The sequence below is a fragment of the Vigna umbellata genome, chromosome 8 (genome assembly GCF_029865625.1).
Source record: "Vigna umbellata cultivar VRB3 chromosome 8, Vumbellata_1.0, whole genome shotgun sequence".
NCBI lineage: Eukaryota > Viridiplantae > Streptophyta > Magnoliopsida > Fabales > Fabaceae > Vigna > Vigna umbellata.
Window position 1 is genome coordinate 35522480 of NC_142172.1, and position 17300 is coordinate 35539779.

The following is a 17300-nucleotide window of genomic DNA, read 5'->3' on the forward strand; positions in this document are numbered from 1 at the left end:
AAAAAATATTAAGGATATTTAGTATTTATAGTCTTTGAAAAAAATATAAAAAAATTAAAATAATAAATAATAATTTTTGGGTCTAATTAAATATGACCATGAACTCAATAGAAGTCGAACAACGGCACAAATTCTACATAGGAATTTTTTACTCCTGGATTTTTAGATATGAAAACTATCATATTTTATTTAAAGTTCATTTTAGAAGATATAATTTAAAAGTTTATCGAATTACGCGATCTAAAAACGAATTTAAAAGTAAATATTAATTTTTATATTACCCGTAGAATATATAAATATAATATTGATTTTTAGATTGTGTAATTTAAAAATATTTATCTATATAAAGTTTCAGAATAGAAAATATTCTTTTGGTTTCTGGTTATGGGATCCATAAGTCACTTTCTATATACTCGTTATAATCTATTTAACACATGCATCTTGTTTCTTTGCAAAAACCCCAAACACAAATTGTTCCTAGAATCATCGTCAAAACACGAAAACACGCTTCATGCTCTTGCAAAAGTTACATTTCTTTATTTAAAAAATACACGAGAATGATGTAGGAGACATGTTTCACTAAATTAAAATGGCAACTATATAATTTTCTCTGAACCATTTTAGTTAATGAAAGTGGGGGTACATAGCATGTGGATGCAGGCACGCTGTACCCGGGCCCACGCAAAGAGATGCAGAAAATGGTAAGAGCAGCAGCATGCAGTAAAACAATGGACTTACATGGCAAAGAGCAGAGCTAAAAAAGAATTGCTAAATATTGAACAAAAGAAAAAATGATTGCATAAATTCACAATTACAGCTCAAGCTAATTCTGCCCTATTATAGAATATGAAAAGGAGCAAAACTTTAGGTAGCACACAAAACACAACTCCCGATCCCCATCTCTGTCCGGAGTTTTTCTGCCAACCGCCTCATGTTCCCTCTCAGAAGAATAATCCCTTTTTCTTTACTCTCCTTTTCTCTCCAGGCTGCACAAGACAAAAATAAGAACAAACCTTCAATATATACTCTTCCATGCTAACTCAATATTATACTCCTAAAACAAACGAAAAACACCAATAAACCAAACACATCAACAACACATGAAGTCACATTCTTTCTGGCTTTCCAATAAAACTTCGGAATTGAAGCAATAAGTCAGAATCATAACCTTATAAAGCTCACTTGACTTCAAATCAAGGGAACTAAAGGAATATCTATTCACACAATCCTATATACTACCTAAGCAGGGAACATATATATCAATGCTATTTATTTATAGTTTCTACATAAGAAGCAATAGAGTTCATGGTTAACAACAATGACTGACTAAATTGAACAAAATTTTCTATGTTGGAAAAATGATGCTCTCTAGCTTCTCTCACTGCTATTATTTTTTTGGTTTACCAACAAACGTAGCACGGTGCATGGGCTCATGCCAAGTCAAGCAAGAAAAAAAAATTATAAGTGTTGATCAATGACATGCCAAACAAACTTAAGCGAAATGGAAATATTCTAGCATATAAACTTCGGCATTTTTATTAATCAGTAAATAAATTCAGGAAAAAATTTATATATACCCTCCTCAGGATGAATAATCTCAAAGTGAGCACAATAGTGTCTCTTGCACTGCAAAAAGAATAAACATAAATACTATTAAAAGCAGAAGACAAATAAGAAAAAAATTCAGAAATAAACAAATCACACGAGATTACAAACTGCCATTTGCAACAATTTAAAACTTGACGTAGGACACTTCTCTTGATTAAAAAGGTAATTGCTATTTATTGCTTAGAGATAAGAAAAATTATTCTAATTTCCAATTGTAAACAAATTAAAATTAACATATTACAAGTTTATTCACTTGTCTCGTTCTCTTTCTCCATAATAATCTTTACACAATTGAGGTTGCACAAAGTTGAGAGTGGGGAGTGGCGGGATTTAAAAAAGGAATAAAAAATTTCAAATACATTATGGAGAATATCTTGACCGTTTTTTTAACAGAGAAAAAAAAATTAACTGTCATCCTCGGCAAATGTATTTGCCTCTGTCATCCAAAACGGACAGAAGTAAGAACTAGAATTATTTTCTCAGAATTGCAACGAATTTCTGATGATGAATTACAAAAACTAAAGGAGTATATTATTACAGAAGAAAATTATTAAAATTTTGCTCGAGGCCAGTATTACATTTAAAGAACGGTGCAGAAGTAACTACAAACAGGCACAAAAATCATGTTTGGCTACTGACATGAAGTCTCGTTTATCAAACATCAAGGACGCGAAAGGCCTATGGCTATTTTCTATCCAAGAGACTGTTCAGAGAGAGAACGGAGATCGGACTTTCTGGTATCTTCAAAAGGGTTCAAAACTTTGAAGTTTTAGGTAAGGGTTCAAAACTTTGAAGTTTTAGGTTAGGATTCAAAACATCAGTGAGAATACTTACCCACTGATCTCTGTGGAGTTGTTTTCTGCTTTTAAAAGGTGTTCAGAACCACTGGAACCAATAATAATGAATTCTGATGCGTGTCCATATGGAATCACAACCTACAGAAGAAAATGAAGAATGGATATATACAAATTAGCTAACCACTCAAGATCATTAAATATAATATATCTAAACAGTTTAATCCTCTGGCAACAACTAAAAAATTGTCATCATGAAATAAACAAGGTTAAAAAATTACTCATTGTCAATCTTTTTGGCTTTCTTGATATGTTAGGTTTCTTGGTGACAAGAAAGAAACCAAGCCTTCCCTCTGTTTTGATGACAGAACACACAACACACTCACAGCAGAAAAACCTTGTATTATTATGTGGGTAACAGAAAATGTTCAATAACATCAAAGGGAACAATCTCCCTTCTCACAGGTACAAACCTGTCCACAACAAAGATACAAAAACTTGTCTGTCTCAAGACACCTCCCCCCTATATATATATTCATCCCCCAAGGAACACTGTAACAGCCTAACCACCCCAAACCTCCTAACAACCTATGCTTTGTTTTTTGTTCCCCTTTCTCCTAACATAGACCCTCATGGTCCTATCATGATATCTATCAGGTGAGATAACTCCAACCAAAGGTTAGAAAGTTCAACAGACAATCATAAACTTGGCAATATGTACTTCTTAGAATTTAACTTTTTTTATAAATTCAAGCTGTGCATCACTGTGCACTTTGGTATCTCGATTATGCAGAGATCCCAAAGCACAACAATCATTTGCCTCCACACGCAAAAAACTTATTAATAATGAAAAAGAAAAATACAAAAAACATGGGGGGAGTACTTAGAATTTAAAATAACTATTTGAAAAGTTCTATTATTGAGAAATAAAGCACGGTACATGAATGATGTATCGGATGAGATAATCCGGTTCACCCAACATAATCCATAAAGTTGAAAAGACAAATCTTTTGCAATTTAATTACAATTTCTTGTAGTCTCTAATCTCAATATAACTATTATTCTAGATAGCCAAATATGCTCAGGTAAACCTAATTGCCCTGAGATTAAACACGGTGTGTTGCTAAATTATCATTTTCAAACCAACACTGCGAGCATGTTTCAACAAAGGTTTAGCCTAACTCAATCTTCCAAAAACAGTTTGTGTTGTTAGGATTGTCCTTGATTTACATAATCTTTTCAGAATCTATTTCTAGCCATGTGAGACTTGAGTTCCTTTTAACATAAGGAACTTTGAAGACAGTAAACAATAGATTTCATTTAAAAAGTGAAATGGATTACAAATGAATTATACTGCGTTTCCCAAATAATAAACTAGCTAAAAATCCAAACATAATATGAAAAAAGAATAAACCATCATACTTGGGTGGACGGTGAAAATTTTTCTGTGATGGCAACTCCATTTGGTCCACTGCATTTGATACTGTAACCTTCCCTCTTAATGGCCAATGTGGCTGGTTCCCATATATCAAGATATCCAGTCTGAAATATCAACCAAAAAATATTTACGAAACTGTTAGGAGTTCTTAATAAACAAAACTAATAGGTACAATAATATTTTGACATTGACATTTGAAGGAAAATCATAGCAATGTGAAAACTACTTTCATTGAATTACCGAATGAGAAACTCTATATGAAGCATGTCCACTATAAAAAGCCTTTTCTATGTGGTTCTGCATTTCAGGATCTGAAAACAAATACAAAAGGAGAATAACTCAATAAACTATTTTATGACTGGTCAAATTTGCAGCCCAATTAGAAAGATAAGCAAGGAGACAAAAGAAAAGCTATAACACTATTCAAATCAAGACATGTATGACACATCCAAAGCAGGCAGGTCGGTTAAGACTAAATTCTTTTTAACTTTTCTCATGGGACAACATTTATCCTCCTTGCTTCTGATCTGTTATTCAATAAAGTCTTCTATTAGGTTGCTGTTATTTTAAGTTTTGAACTTAAAATTGTGGTGTTTTAATTTGATTTTATTGTTATTTGAATTTCTAGACATGATATTATTATTATTAATTACAATTGTCTTTCATTAATTTCGTATTACAATTATATTTCTGGATTTTTTAAATCATTTATATGTATTGTAACTTTTAAAATTATCTATATGTATTTTTGTCTTTTTATATTATTTATATATGCATATATTGTATTTCTTTTGGCTACTATGCATAAGCCATAAACCGTTATGGCTTCCAATATATTTTCATTAAGGATTTTTAGGTCCCTGGTATTTTCCAATATTGGATAACACTGATCCAGAAAAGGGTAAGGAGGCTTACAATCCTGTCCTACCCTTCCTTCTCTCTTGAACCCTTCTCCTTGCCTCCTGACTATAGAACATGCCATAAATATAACAATTTAATTCTCACTAGTCAGAACAACCATCATGTCCTTCTATATATGTTTTTCATTTTCTACAACATGTAATGACAAATGACGGGAGCTTAATCACAAAAAGACTACAGTAATCACCCTAATGCACAACACTTCTCTATAAAGTAAATCTTTCGAGTTACACAGCAGGCAGCAACAATTGAACATCAGATATTATCACACATAATATTATGATACACATACTCACCACAAACGATCTTTTTGCTATCATTGGCAAAAACCTTTACAGGTTCTCCCTACAATCACAAAGAATGCACAAGATTCAGTAAAATAGAAGGCCAGACAACCATTAGCCGAAAACGAAATGCTGTCTAACTCAATTCACAAAATACACATCCACGAATCATGATTTAACTTCCCACATCAGAAGTTATTTGTTAAGCATTATTAGAGTATGAAATTACTTATTCTGTACCATGTTAGACGGACAGAACAGGTGAGAAACGTTTAACAAACAGGATGGTATTCATTTCACTATTATTGGAGAAAGAAAAAAAAATTGGACAAAATTGACCCATGAGCTGTAATTCAGAACAAACGCTATAGCAGCAAAGAAGTCCAATTACACATGATAAACTCAGTACAAACCCTCCTAATAGAATCTTCTACTTTCATAACCCCAACTGAGCCCACATATGCACAACATCTCAATCTGTCAAGAAGTAGACTTTAAGTCAAACTCAACCCTACAATACCGGCTTGTAAGGTGAGGTTTGCATCTACTTATATACTCTAAATTGGTCTTATCTCTAGTTCCAACACACCTCTCTCACGTAGAGGTATATACATCTCATGCATGAGACTAAACATTACTAGATAGTCCGATAGCAGATGAAACAATATGTCTAACATACAACAAATCTCGTTAGGATAAGCTCTAACCTGACTCTGATACCATATTAAGAAGTGGACTATAAATTCAACCCTACAAAACCGGCTTATAAGATGAAATTTACATTCACTTATATACTCTAAATTGATCTTATCTCTAATCAAAGTGGAACTTCCACTAGCATCTAGAGTTAGTTTCCCCCTTTTATTATCTCACCTTACATATATTCTCTTAGAGAACACCTATCAAATTTTCAATCTCACTCAAGAACAGGATGCTAATGATGCCAATGGTAAAGGATTTTCTTGGGTGAATTGGTGAATAAAGAAATCTGTATGCTCTTACACATAAATATAGTACAAATGTTCAAGGTGCTTTATGTGGACTTCCCGTGCTCAAATACATAGAAAATTTTAAATGAATAAACCTATGACAATCTGGCTTATCAATCTCTGATGTCTCTTCATGCCAGATTGTCATGGACCACACTGCCAAGACAGTGAGTTGGGGGTGTTATCAAGAAAAATTGTCTTGGAAAGATAGTGATTAGATAACTCCTTCAGCAATCAGGTGAACTCAGAACAAAGGGAATTGGAGAGACATGGAAATTGATGTGGTTTGACTCTGACCTATACTGACTATGACCAAATATCCAAAGTGAAAGACGGAAATTCACCAAGATTAACAAAGAGTAGACACTCAAACCCCAATCCCGATATACCCAAATCAACAGTATGATCAATTAAAATTACAAATAGTAGTCACTTATTACCACTACTTGAAATTCTTAATTCATTGTTGGGTGGCCCAGATGGCTTTCCACATTACATCGGCTTCCTTTTTCTTTTGCATACACGTGTAAGATTTCTATTACATTACCACGAAAAAAAGTACCTTGCGCTTCCTGTTATCCAGGGGTTGGACTTCAATGGCAAGCAATGTGCCAACATCATCAGCATTGACAAGATAGGCAGGTTGCTTCGCCCCTATATATTAAACAAATCATGACTGAGTTCATCACATACCAGAAGAAAAGGAGAACATAATCCTATGCAGAAGTATAACAATACCATCAATATAATTAAAGGAACCATCTTCCAAATGCCGAATCCACTGGTAGTCCAACATGGACACAAGGTAACATCAATTGTCAAATGCTTAGAATAGATATCAAACATTAATACTACATAATGGAAAAACCTTTAAGAAAATAAAGCAAGAAGAAACAAGATCCAAATTACAAAAAAATAAAATGCACCTCAAAATTACAACTTGTAGTGCCATTGATGGAGTATCCACATGCCTGAAGTTCCCTTCCAGGAAAGGCTTCGCCTGAAATTTGAAGTCCCTCTATAGCAGGCAGTGGATCTTCATCTGCAGCTGCAGCATAATTTATTTTAACTTTGAATAGCCAACAGCAAGGCTATGAATGTATAGTAAAGCTTAAAAGGCAATTAGTTCTTACCCTCAGAAAAAGAAGAAGAAGGTTCTTCAAGAACTGGTGGTAAATAAGGAGAATATGAAGAACCGGGATCATCAACAGTGGTTGTATAAGGAGTGTTGCCAGAACTCCAATTAGCAGGTGTTTCTCTCTCACTATGAGTTCCATCTCCATCAGGATCATCAACTTCAGTGTTGCTCACAGGGTCACGAAATGTGACCTGTTTGTTAGTCATTTCCTCTCCATACTGTGCAGGATGGGTATCACCCTGAGTAACCACCAGGTGGGTGGGTGTGTCATGGGCCGATAAATTCCTGTGAAATGAAATGACCAATATAATTGAGCAAAGATGTCATTTTCCAACAGCCCAAAGAATGTCTAACTTTACCAAGCTGTTTTCATTACTAGTTGAATATCAAAACTAAAAAATGCACACCTGCTGGTAAACTTAGTTCAACTTACGGAAATTATGACACAAAAGATAGATAAACAGAAAGTGAGAAATCATATAAATTACCATTTATTATTTTATTAAAAGACTCACTAACAAATTAAAGCCCTTCTCAAATTGTAAGACACAAACCCAGCGAGAATTTCTATTTTAATAACAAAATTTAATAACAAGCTGTGAGACCACATGAATTCTAGGTGATATAAAACAAGTCAAGCTAGATGACCATCTTTTCTCAACCAAGCAAAAATTCATTGTATCTATATTGGAACACATGGGCAATCAGAAGAATATCTCATACGGCACCCATTGCTAACTAAGCAACCTAGTCTTGAATAAATTTTCTACAACAGGCAACAAAGATAATCGATAATAAGAACTGAGCTACCAAACATGTAACACTTAAGAACAATTTCTATATAAGCCTACATGTAAGACTTCAGAAAAGCATTGTCAATGGCAACTTGAAACCTAGATATCAAAGCCAATCATACCACGATCTACAGTTAGAAAATACCATAGTATGTACCACTAGCAATTTCCAACATTACAGAGAACAATAATTGAATTTCCTACTTTATAGTTTATAACTGACAGGACAGCTAAATGCACACATCAATCACTGTTCCAATGGCAGCTACATGTCACAAAAAAAAAATCATTCAAGAGCTCAATAATTGAATACTTGTCTTGAATTAGGTCAGGCCTGATAAACCCCAAAACTAGCTCATGAGGTGAGAATTGTCTCAACAAGCTCTAGTTCGGCCATATCCATATTCTTTAGTAGATGTGTATCCCTTACACCTGAAGATTGAATATCTACCACAAGGAGATTGTAGAACTTTTTTTACTGCACTAGGAAAACCAAGTAGAAATTTGGACAGGTAGAGGTGACCCAAGATCACATCCATGCTAAGCTCTAATAGCATCTTACATTTCTGTTGGCCCAACATAAAATCCTAAAAACTAGTTCACAAGGTATGGATTGTCCAAGCCTTTATAAGCTCTACTTTGGCAATATATACGGTCAATGTGAGATCCTAACAATCTACAAACCACAAGTTTTTTTTTCTAAGACAGTTAATTCAAGAACAATAGAAAATATAGTCAACCTTTACATCTGCTGATAATAATGACAGTAATATCATTGGTTTATATTGCCCTAGAAAGAATAGTCTATCCACATCAACTTCAGTTAAATGAAACAAAAACAATTTCATGCATCAGGACCACTTTAACAAAGATTCCATGAAAACAGAACCCACCAATACATTCAGTTCACAGTAGCAGTCTCCATTTGACCAGGCTCACCTGCTTGCAAGAGGTGAATATCTCCCCAAATCATCAGCATCAACACTTGTTGCCACACCACCACTGAAGCCATTCTGATGGCGACCCAATAGATCCCAATCAGTGCCTGCCTGAGCATCAACAGAGACCTGAGGCTTTACTTGAGAATACATATGCTGGGGTACCAGTTCAAGGCTGTTTTTATTCTGATAAAAAAAATGCTTTTATTTAGAATTTTATCATGTCAAAGAAATGGGAAAAATGTTACACAATAACATACAGAATTTGCCAAAGGTGCACCAATCGAGTGTGATTGTGTGGCAACATTAGCATGGTTTGTATCTGAACGCCAAGGTGTCAATTGATACTGCGACTCCTTTAGCTTTGACTGTAAGAGACAAATATAACCAATAAAATCAATTCCTCTAGCAAAAAGGGAAAGTAAACATTTCAAAATTTCAGCAGCATCTACAGCCTATCGAACCATAAAAGTGCCTACGGGAATAGAACACAACATACCTCTGTTAGAAGAAGTTTTTCCTGCAAATGTTTAAACAAAACCTGCAAAAAAGTGGACAAAGAGACAACACTTTCAGTAATCACCACATGACTTTTTATACAGAGATCTAAAAGACTTTTCCATGTAAGATATCAAACACTGCTTGAGAAAACGGAAGTGCAAAACTTAACTTTTATGCTCCCACCACAGATAATGGAAGACAAAACAAAAGCAGCAGCAGTAACCTTAAACAACTATGTAAGATTACAATATAAATCACACATCATTGTAAAAATCAAATTCTTAAAAAATATCACTTGGAATTTGAGCTTAAGACATAACACATACACAACACCAGCTTATAAGGTGAAAATTATGTAAGTCTTTATTGACTATACTAAGATCATATCTGTAATTGATGTAGGATCTCAGTTTACTAAGAGCCAACTTCTAGATGGTTCTACACTACGACACTTCATTTGGTCATTCTAGTAAGTCCCTTGGTCCATCCATATCTAGAAACTATGACTATAGGCCCAAGAGTATATCTAGGGCTTTGATAACATAAAGGAGAAGAAAAAATATAAGCTAATTATAATTATATGTACGTACAGATTCTATAAACAAGTCTAAGGTACAAAAAGGGCGATAAATTTCCCTGATAAACTAAGAACTTGATCAAAAAATCAGAAAGATGCTACAGTTCTACAATAACGACACTGGATAGTGGCATAACACACCAAATCTCATCCATTGAATTGAAGCAATGTAAGGACTCAAAGATCTCAATTAAAAATTAAAATACAGGTCACATGATCTGAAACCCATTGTTGTTGCAACCCTATCATCTTCGCCATCTCAACTCTCAGTAATTCAGTTCTATTAGGTCACAACAGCAATGGAAATTTATCATTTTTTGAAATCTTTTCAACACTAACATAATTATCTCTTGTGTTCAAATTCAAACAATTGCATTTTATGGAATTATTCTTTTCACCAAGTCTTCACCTCAGTTGGGTAAACAACCAGAGCTAGTAATTTCCGTATTCCTATAATTTTCCTCATAAAGGCCTTCAAACACTGAGTCGAATCATAGGTTAGCACGGATTTTTATCAGCTTGCATTTTTAAGTTAACCATAAGGAAGACAGCTGTGGAATAACATATGGGTGAATTTCTTCTGCTCCATAGATAACTTGCAAACTTATGAAGTAAAGAGTTAAATATTAAAATACAATAATGGGTGAAAAGCTACCAGAGTTGTGCACTGCAGGCTGGTATATGGTGTACCGGTGCAGACAAACTATAACTTAGTGCTGTGAATGCAGAATTAATTTAAAGGAAGGAGAGAGAGACAGAGAGAGAGACAGAGACAGAGAGACAGAGAGAGAGAGAAAGCACAGGATAGCGAGGGAGAAAAAAATAAGAGACAGGTTTAAGAGTCACCTAAGGAATTTGGTTATATCTTTTTTATCTTTTAGTTGAAATATTATAAACCATTAAACTGACACCTGGGGTCAATGGATCCTATCTCTAGTGTGTATGTACACACAACATTTTGTAACTTATAGAGGAGTACTTTTCATCTCAACTCTATATTTACTCTTAATTTGATGGTTCCAAAGTGCAAATTAACTTTAACACCACTAGATTAAGAGAAAAAAAACAAAGGGATGGAACGAAGAGTAACTCAACCAGTTCTCTTTATTTATATTGTTATTTATATATCTGTCTATTATTATTATATAATAATTATGCATAAATATTTTATAAAATTTAACTGTTCTAAAATATTAGTGTTCCTATGGTCTTACAATAATATAATATATTCTCAATTAAAAAACTTCTAATCATAAAACTGTTCACCTATTCTGACCCAAAAAATCCAGTCTCTTTCTCCCATCCCATTAGCCACCAACTTGTCCTTCCCCCTTCTTCAAAAGCATAGATCGTGTAAGAAAAGATGTTGCAGGTGCTCTCAACGAACATGAAAATGAAATGCGTTTCACAAGGAGAAAAACTCGAACTTAATAGAAATGACTTTACAAGTTTCCCCCTCCTCCTCAGACAAAAATCCGTGAAATGGCACTGGTTTTAGGGGATTTTTTTACTTTCAAGAGCCTAAATCCCAGATTAGCCGTGAAACCCACATTTGTCAAGATTTTCGGCATTTCAACCCTGAATGGTAGTGCAACAGCCCCTCGACCAAGGTGATCTGCCACAACAGCATGATAATGTGTGATTGACACCTACAATATCAATTGCCCCCTTCCATGTAGGTTATTCTATTAACATTTTCAACTTAATTACCTCTGAATCAATGGTATCCAAAAACAAATATAGTGGCAAATATTACTATAGCATCGCAGGTCTGTGCTGCCAACTATCACAATGGAGTAGTGGCACAGGCCTGCAAAAATGCAATGTTGAGCTAAATGGTATTCATCCATCCTGTTATTGGCAATACTACTCTAAATACAGAAGGAAGAATTCAGAACACTACTCGACTGTGAGTACTCCTTTTTATCAGATAGTTAGCAGTTGCAGCCATCATTATATGCAGTATTCTGTTAGACTAGTTCGTTAAAACTGTCAGAGTCAGGTTGTTATAACTGATCCAGTTAGTTAGATGAGCTACTGTAATCTATATATAGCTGCTGTAAACAGTAGCTCAAAACTTACAAAATCAGAATAATCAATACAAAGTTTCTTTTTGCTTATGTTTGCTTTCAATTTTTTACAAAAGAGCAAATTAGAAAACAACTAACAACGGCAGAGAGCAGAGTAATGGAGCAAAGCAGCCCAATTCATTAACATCCATATATGTTGGAGAAACCCCAAAAGAAGAGGCCACAAGACTGCCGACCATATCAGAGGTATAACTGATACATATATAACTAAGGTAGATTGAAACCAAAATTTCATGTTTTTTTATTTCGCAAGCATATATGCCATTTTTCAATAGCAACATGTAAGAGAAACCCCGGAAAAAGGGCATAAACTTGTATAGCATATTAGTGGTATATCTCAAACTGCTCCAGTTAAATGTGGATTGAAATCATTATTTCAAGTAATTTATTTCATTTGGAAATAAATATGCATTTTATCTTATGCTTTCTGAATTAAGTATCAATGTATTCCACATCTTTCCATTCTAATTCCATGTTATTCACCACCTATTGCATTGTACTAAGAGAATATCTGGTCCTTGAGCCTTGGACTATTCTGTTTCTGTAATTCAATACGTTTTTCTCTATTCGTATGTAATTCAATTGATAAAAAACACAGCCCAGCATAAAATTTATATAAAATGAGAAAAAGAAAAGTCAGATTCATGAATATCTCTGACTACCCTCCACTAGTCTTATTTCAACATAGTAAAGCTTCAAGGGTTTTTCTTCTAGGCAGTATAAGAAAGAGAGAGACTTAAATACATTCAAGCGTCATATTTGTAGATTATACTATTAAGTGTATATACAAGGATAGAAGCATCACTTAATTTTAAAGGAAACATATCAAAGCTGACCTTGACATTGCTAACAATGGATTGTGCATCAGGAACAGGTGGCTGCAGAGAGTATTCTGCAAGAAGTGGAAGCAAAGACGAAACAAATGTTGATCTTTCTTGTTGTGCATCCTGGCAAGAAAAAGAAAATGCAAGAACTTAAAAACTGATTCTGAAACACAACAGCACAAGTTACTGTCAGTGGAGACTACTGAAAATACTTATAGAAACTATCCAAACTTTAAAACACACCAATAATGAGGAAACAGGTAGGAAAAGTAACCTGCAATGCATATGTAAGACGTATATTTTCTTCAATAATGTCTTGTCGGTATGACAAAGCTTTTGATGCAGCATCTACAAGGTCCTGTTGCTGTTGATCAAAGGCCTAGCAGCAACATTACAAATTATTCATTTGAGCATATGCTCAATCAAATATAATGAAAGATAAAAAGGTAAAGAACAAAGATGCTTAAGAAATTTCACATCCGCCAACAAAATTTCATGCATACCAGACGCATATATGCAATGCGTTTTTCCAAGAGATATTTTTCATTGCGTATTTGTGCTTCCTAAAAACATGGACAGATTATCAGTCACTAAAATGGACATTAAGGCAAAATATTCTCTAATGACATATGCATAACAGCTTAAATAATATGTACACCTTTTACCTTTACAGAATAATCTGCAAGATGTTTCCTTAATAGGATGATCTCTTCTTCATGTTCCTGAATCTTAATAGTCAGATCATAAATAAATACACACGACTCCAGAAATATTGAGCAATTATTAAATATAAAATTTGAGAACTGAAGGTAGTACCTGCTTCAATAAGCTATTATTTTTATTATTTGCTTCAGCCACAGGCATCAAACCATGCTGAGGTGAATTAAATCTAGGATCATGATCTCTTTCCAGTAGATGCCTATGCCAAATACAGGATTCTAAAATTACACAACCCTTCTTCAACGTACTTATAAATAGAATAAATAAGACATCACAGTTGATATCACATACCTGCTTGGAGACACTGACCTTGTAGATGGTGAAGACAACTGAGAGTAGCCTATATTATCCGGAGGCAACTGGTCATTTGGCTGCACTCTCAATGTTCCATTTATTTGATTGCTATCAGAATGGTCACCCGTATTGCCTCTGGCTGCATTCATTTGAAATTTGTTATTGATGGACAATTAGTATACTAGTAGATCAGCTAAAAAATAGGCCCCTGTGAACATTAAGCAGATATACTCAAATACCTATAGAAGGACCTGATTGATGAGCTTCATAAGATCTGTGATCCCGATCCTTCCATGGAGCAACCAAATCTGAATTTTGCTCCACTGATTCTTTTTTCCTCTGCCAAAAAAGCAAAAATTGCACAGAGAGATTTTAGTAGTTTTTTTTTTTTAAATTACTGCTTTTAAGAATCTATTTACTCCTCTCAAATAATATTTCATATTTTATTAAAAATAATGTTACATTTTCAAGAGTAGTAGAACAGGAAAAGAGAAGAGAATAAAACGCTTATGAAACTGAATGGAGGATAAAGTTTTAAAATCTAAGTTCATGGAAAAACATTGTTTTATGGAGTAAACATCTTGATTTTGCAGATGAAGCACATAATTCAATTCTTGAATTTGCTTCATGACATTACTGTATGTGCATGGACTTTAGCACTTCTTCAAGTGCAAGAACTATTCCCACGTGGTATCAGTTTATGCCCCTTGTTCATTGTTGCATTCTAGGTGTACAACAGTAATCATCTGAAGTCCCCACAGGCTGCGAAAATCATCACTGCCCTTCTTGGGTTCAGCTTAGGAATGATAAGGATTTTCATGGTCATGCCACAAAAAAGATTCAAGTTGAGTGGATTAAATGTGAAAAGCTTCAGAGATTATAGGTAATCGGTAGTCAAAAACCACCTTCCAAAGGAAAATTCTACCAAAGAGCTATAAGACCAAAAATAGTGATGCTCTGACATGGAGAATTTTGAGCAGTGAAGCACCAACACAAGTAAAAAAGAAAATAAATGTAGCATAATAAGGAGGTCAATGTGGATCCATGGATGATGGATGAGTAGAAAAAGATGAAAAGATAAGAGTGGAAACCGCTGTATCCAAGAGAATATTACAACTTTCTCTTAGTTAGGATAAGCCTATTATTAAGATAACAAGGTGTTTAACTAATAATATATTTTTCTACTTTCAAATTACTTCTGCTTTTTGAACTGCTTGCCCAAAAAATTAGAATATAATCGCAGTATATGTTGAGGGATTGGGAAGCTTTACACCATTTATGTTCCTCTCTTTTTTCCTCCTTTTTATGTCTTCTTTCTACATTAAGAATGACCACTTATCATCCAAACTCCTTGTAATTATCTTCTTTGAGTTAATGAAAACAAAATAATCCAAAACACTCACATTACGTATACAATGTGTCCGATAATCTAGAGATTGGACATTTGAAAACTAAATGTGTCCTCAGTTCAGCTAAATATTGTTCCAGTAAGCAATTCCAACCCAAGCAAAACGGAACTAAGATTCAAAAAAGCAGAGAGACAAAAAGCAAATAGTACACAACCAAGCAATCAAATGAAAACAAGAAGAAAGTATGTATTATAACAAACAGGATAAACATTCAATAAATGAAGCAGATGCCATCACAGAATACAGAACTTACATATTTTTCTAATTCCTTAACTTTACTCAGAAGTTCAGACTTAAGCCGGTCATTCTCTTCTACCTGTCAAAAGATAAATGTTGCACCATTAATATCTTGTCTAACATGGTATGATACGAAAGAAGCCACCACATTGTACCAAAGTGAACCTAAAACCAAAACTGCAGGGGAAAGCACTCTCCTCTTAAGAGCATAACAGAAGTTGAAACCCCATTGGAGATAGCAATCAAGGCAGAAGAGGGGAAGGGAGAAAGAATCAAGCGGGACGACAAATGAGGTTCATATATCACATCTCTTATTATTAAATACAGGCAAGTTTTTGAAAAACGGCCTATGAATGCAATGTCAGCAACATCGTTAAGGTTTTTTGGATGTCCACGACAGCAACACAAGCCACCACACTTGTGGCAGCATCGACCATAATTGTGTCTGCATAGATTGAATTTGTCTGTAATTTTCCACAGCATCGAGGACTGAGAATACAATTTAAAATCTTGATTACCAGTCAAACTCTATCCCTACTGATAAGGGCTCCTAATGTCTTGTAGACCCAAGTTCAACCTTTGGCTTTTCAATGCCTAAAGGATAGTCAGTTATAAAAACTCCAAGCAAGCACCACAGCACATAAATGCAAATACACAATTAAATAAGCACAATCAAAACATTGAAATTTGGACCGCATGGCAATACACATTAATGATAAAACCTCGTACGAAAATAATGAACAAGCGCCACCAAATGAATCACACTTTTAACGAAGAACGTGTGGAAACCAGAGTACCTGTTGCTTTATAGTTGCCTCGGCAGCTTCAACAGCCTTCATGACCTGATACAAGTTATCATTGTTGTTAGAAGAGAGGTTAGATTGATCATGAACTTGTTGTTGACCGTGCTGGTTAACACTCAAGCCGGAGAATTTCTCGGCTAATTTCCCATCGTGACCATTCTCCATCCCCTTCTCCAATCACCCCCAAAAAAAAAATCAAAACTCTCTAGTAATCACACTCCCAAAAGAATCACCAAAAACCACGAACCTACAGGCCAGTCTAGGGTTACTTCAAATCATAATCCGCACGAAGCACTGTCTACTGAACCTGGAAACACTTCCACAGCTGCACCTCCTCTTTCGCGATAAGGAGACGAAACAGAGAAAAGCTATTGGCAGCTATCCAGAAGCGATTCCAGCCCTCGCAAACGGCAAAGAAATCGAAATTGGCGCAGCATGAGAAAGCAATCGCGTAACCAGAAATCGAAAGCGAGAATACTGGGAATCGAGGTGAGGAAATCGAGTTGGGAATGAAAGAAGGGTTTCAATTGGAAAGGAAGAATGAATGGGAGACTTTGAAACCCTAAAAGAAGTGAAACAGAGCAAAAATAAAAACACAAAAAAACAAAACAAGGGTGAGGAAATGAAGACGAGAGTGATGAATGTGATGGTTATGAATGAATACTTTGGTGTGGTCAAGGGCGCGTGGTGGGTCTTCGGTCGTAGGATTCATTCATAGGATGTTAGGATTGGTTTCGAAATTATAATTAGTTTCGGTTTAACCAATTGCTTGAGTTCGCCCTGTCCTCTCTTCACAATATAATAAATTTTCATTAAAACAATATTAAATAAATTAAAATTAAAATAAATAAATAAATCTCTTCCACCCATCCTTATGTGTTCTCTCACGTCTTTCTATTTGGCTGTTTAATAGATGCATGCCATGTATTTGTCTCAACTCA

The 17300-nt window shown here is 34.6% G+C and overlaps 1 protein-coding gene across 5 annotated transcripts; it reads right to left on the bottom strand.

The window, feature by feature from the left end:
• Positions 1-574: 574 nt before the first annotated feature.
• On the bottom strand, positions 575-17080 carry LOC124823713 (uncharacterized). 5 transcript variants are annotated; one of them, XM_088096082.1, is made up of 23 exons: positions 16607-17074; positions 16354-16398; positions 15573-15635; positions 14150-14249; positions 13908-14049; positions 13713-13815; positions 13562-13624; positions 13400-13459; positions 13171-13275; positions 12909-13019; positions 9404-9445; positions 9165-9272; positions 8906-9090; positions 7168-7457; positions 6961-7082; positions 6773-6815; positions 6597-6688; positions 5058-5106; positions 4081-4151; positions 3825-3944; positions 2443-2543; positions 1578-1626; positions 575-986 (listed from the first exon to the last, which is right to left on the bottom strand). In XM_088096082.1, exons 2-23 carry the CDS (start codon positions 16393-16395, stop codon positions 942-944), a joined length of 2106 nt encoding a protein of 701 aa, XP_087952208.1. In that variant the 5' UTR covers positions 16396-16398; positions 16607-17074; the 3' UTR covers positions 575-941. The 5 variants fall into 5 exon arrangements, with proteins under 5 accessions (XP_087952208.1, XP_047151953.2, XP_047151952.2 ...); XM_047295997.2 differs by having other exon boundaries at positions 14162-14249; positions 16354-17076; XM_047295996.2 differs by having other exon boundaries at positions 13562-13618; positions 16354-17075.
• Between the last annotated feature and the right edge of the window lie 220 nt (positions 17081-17300).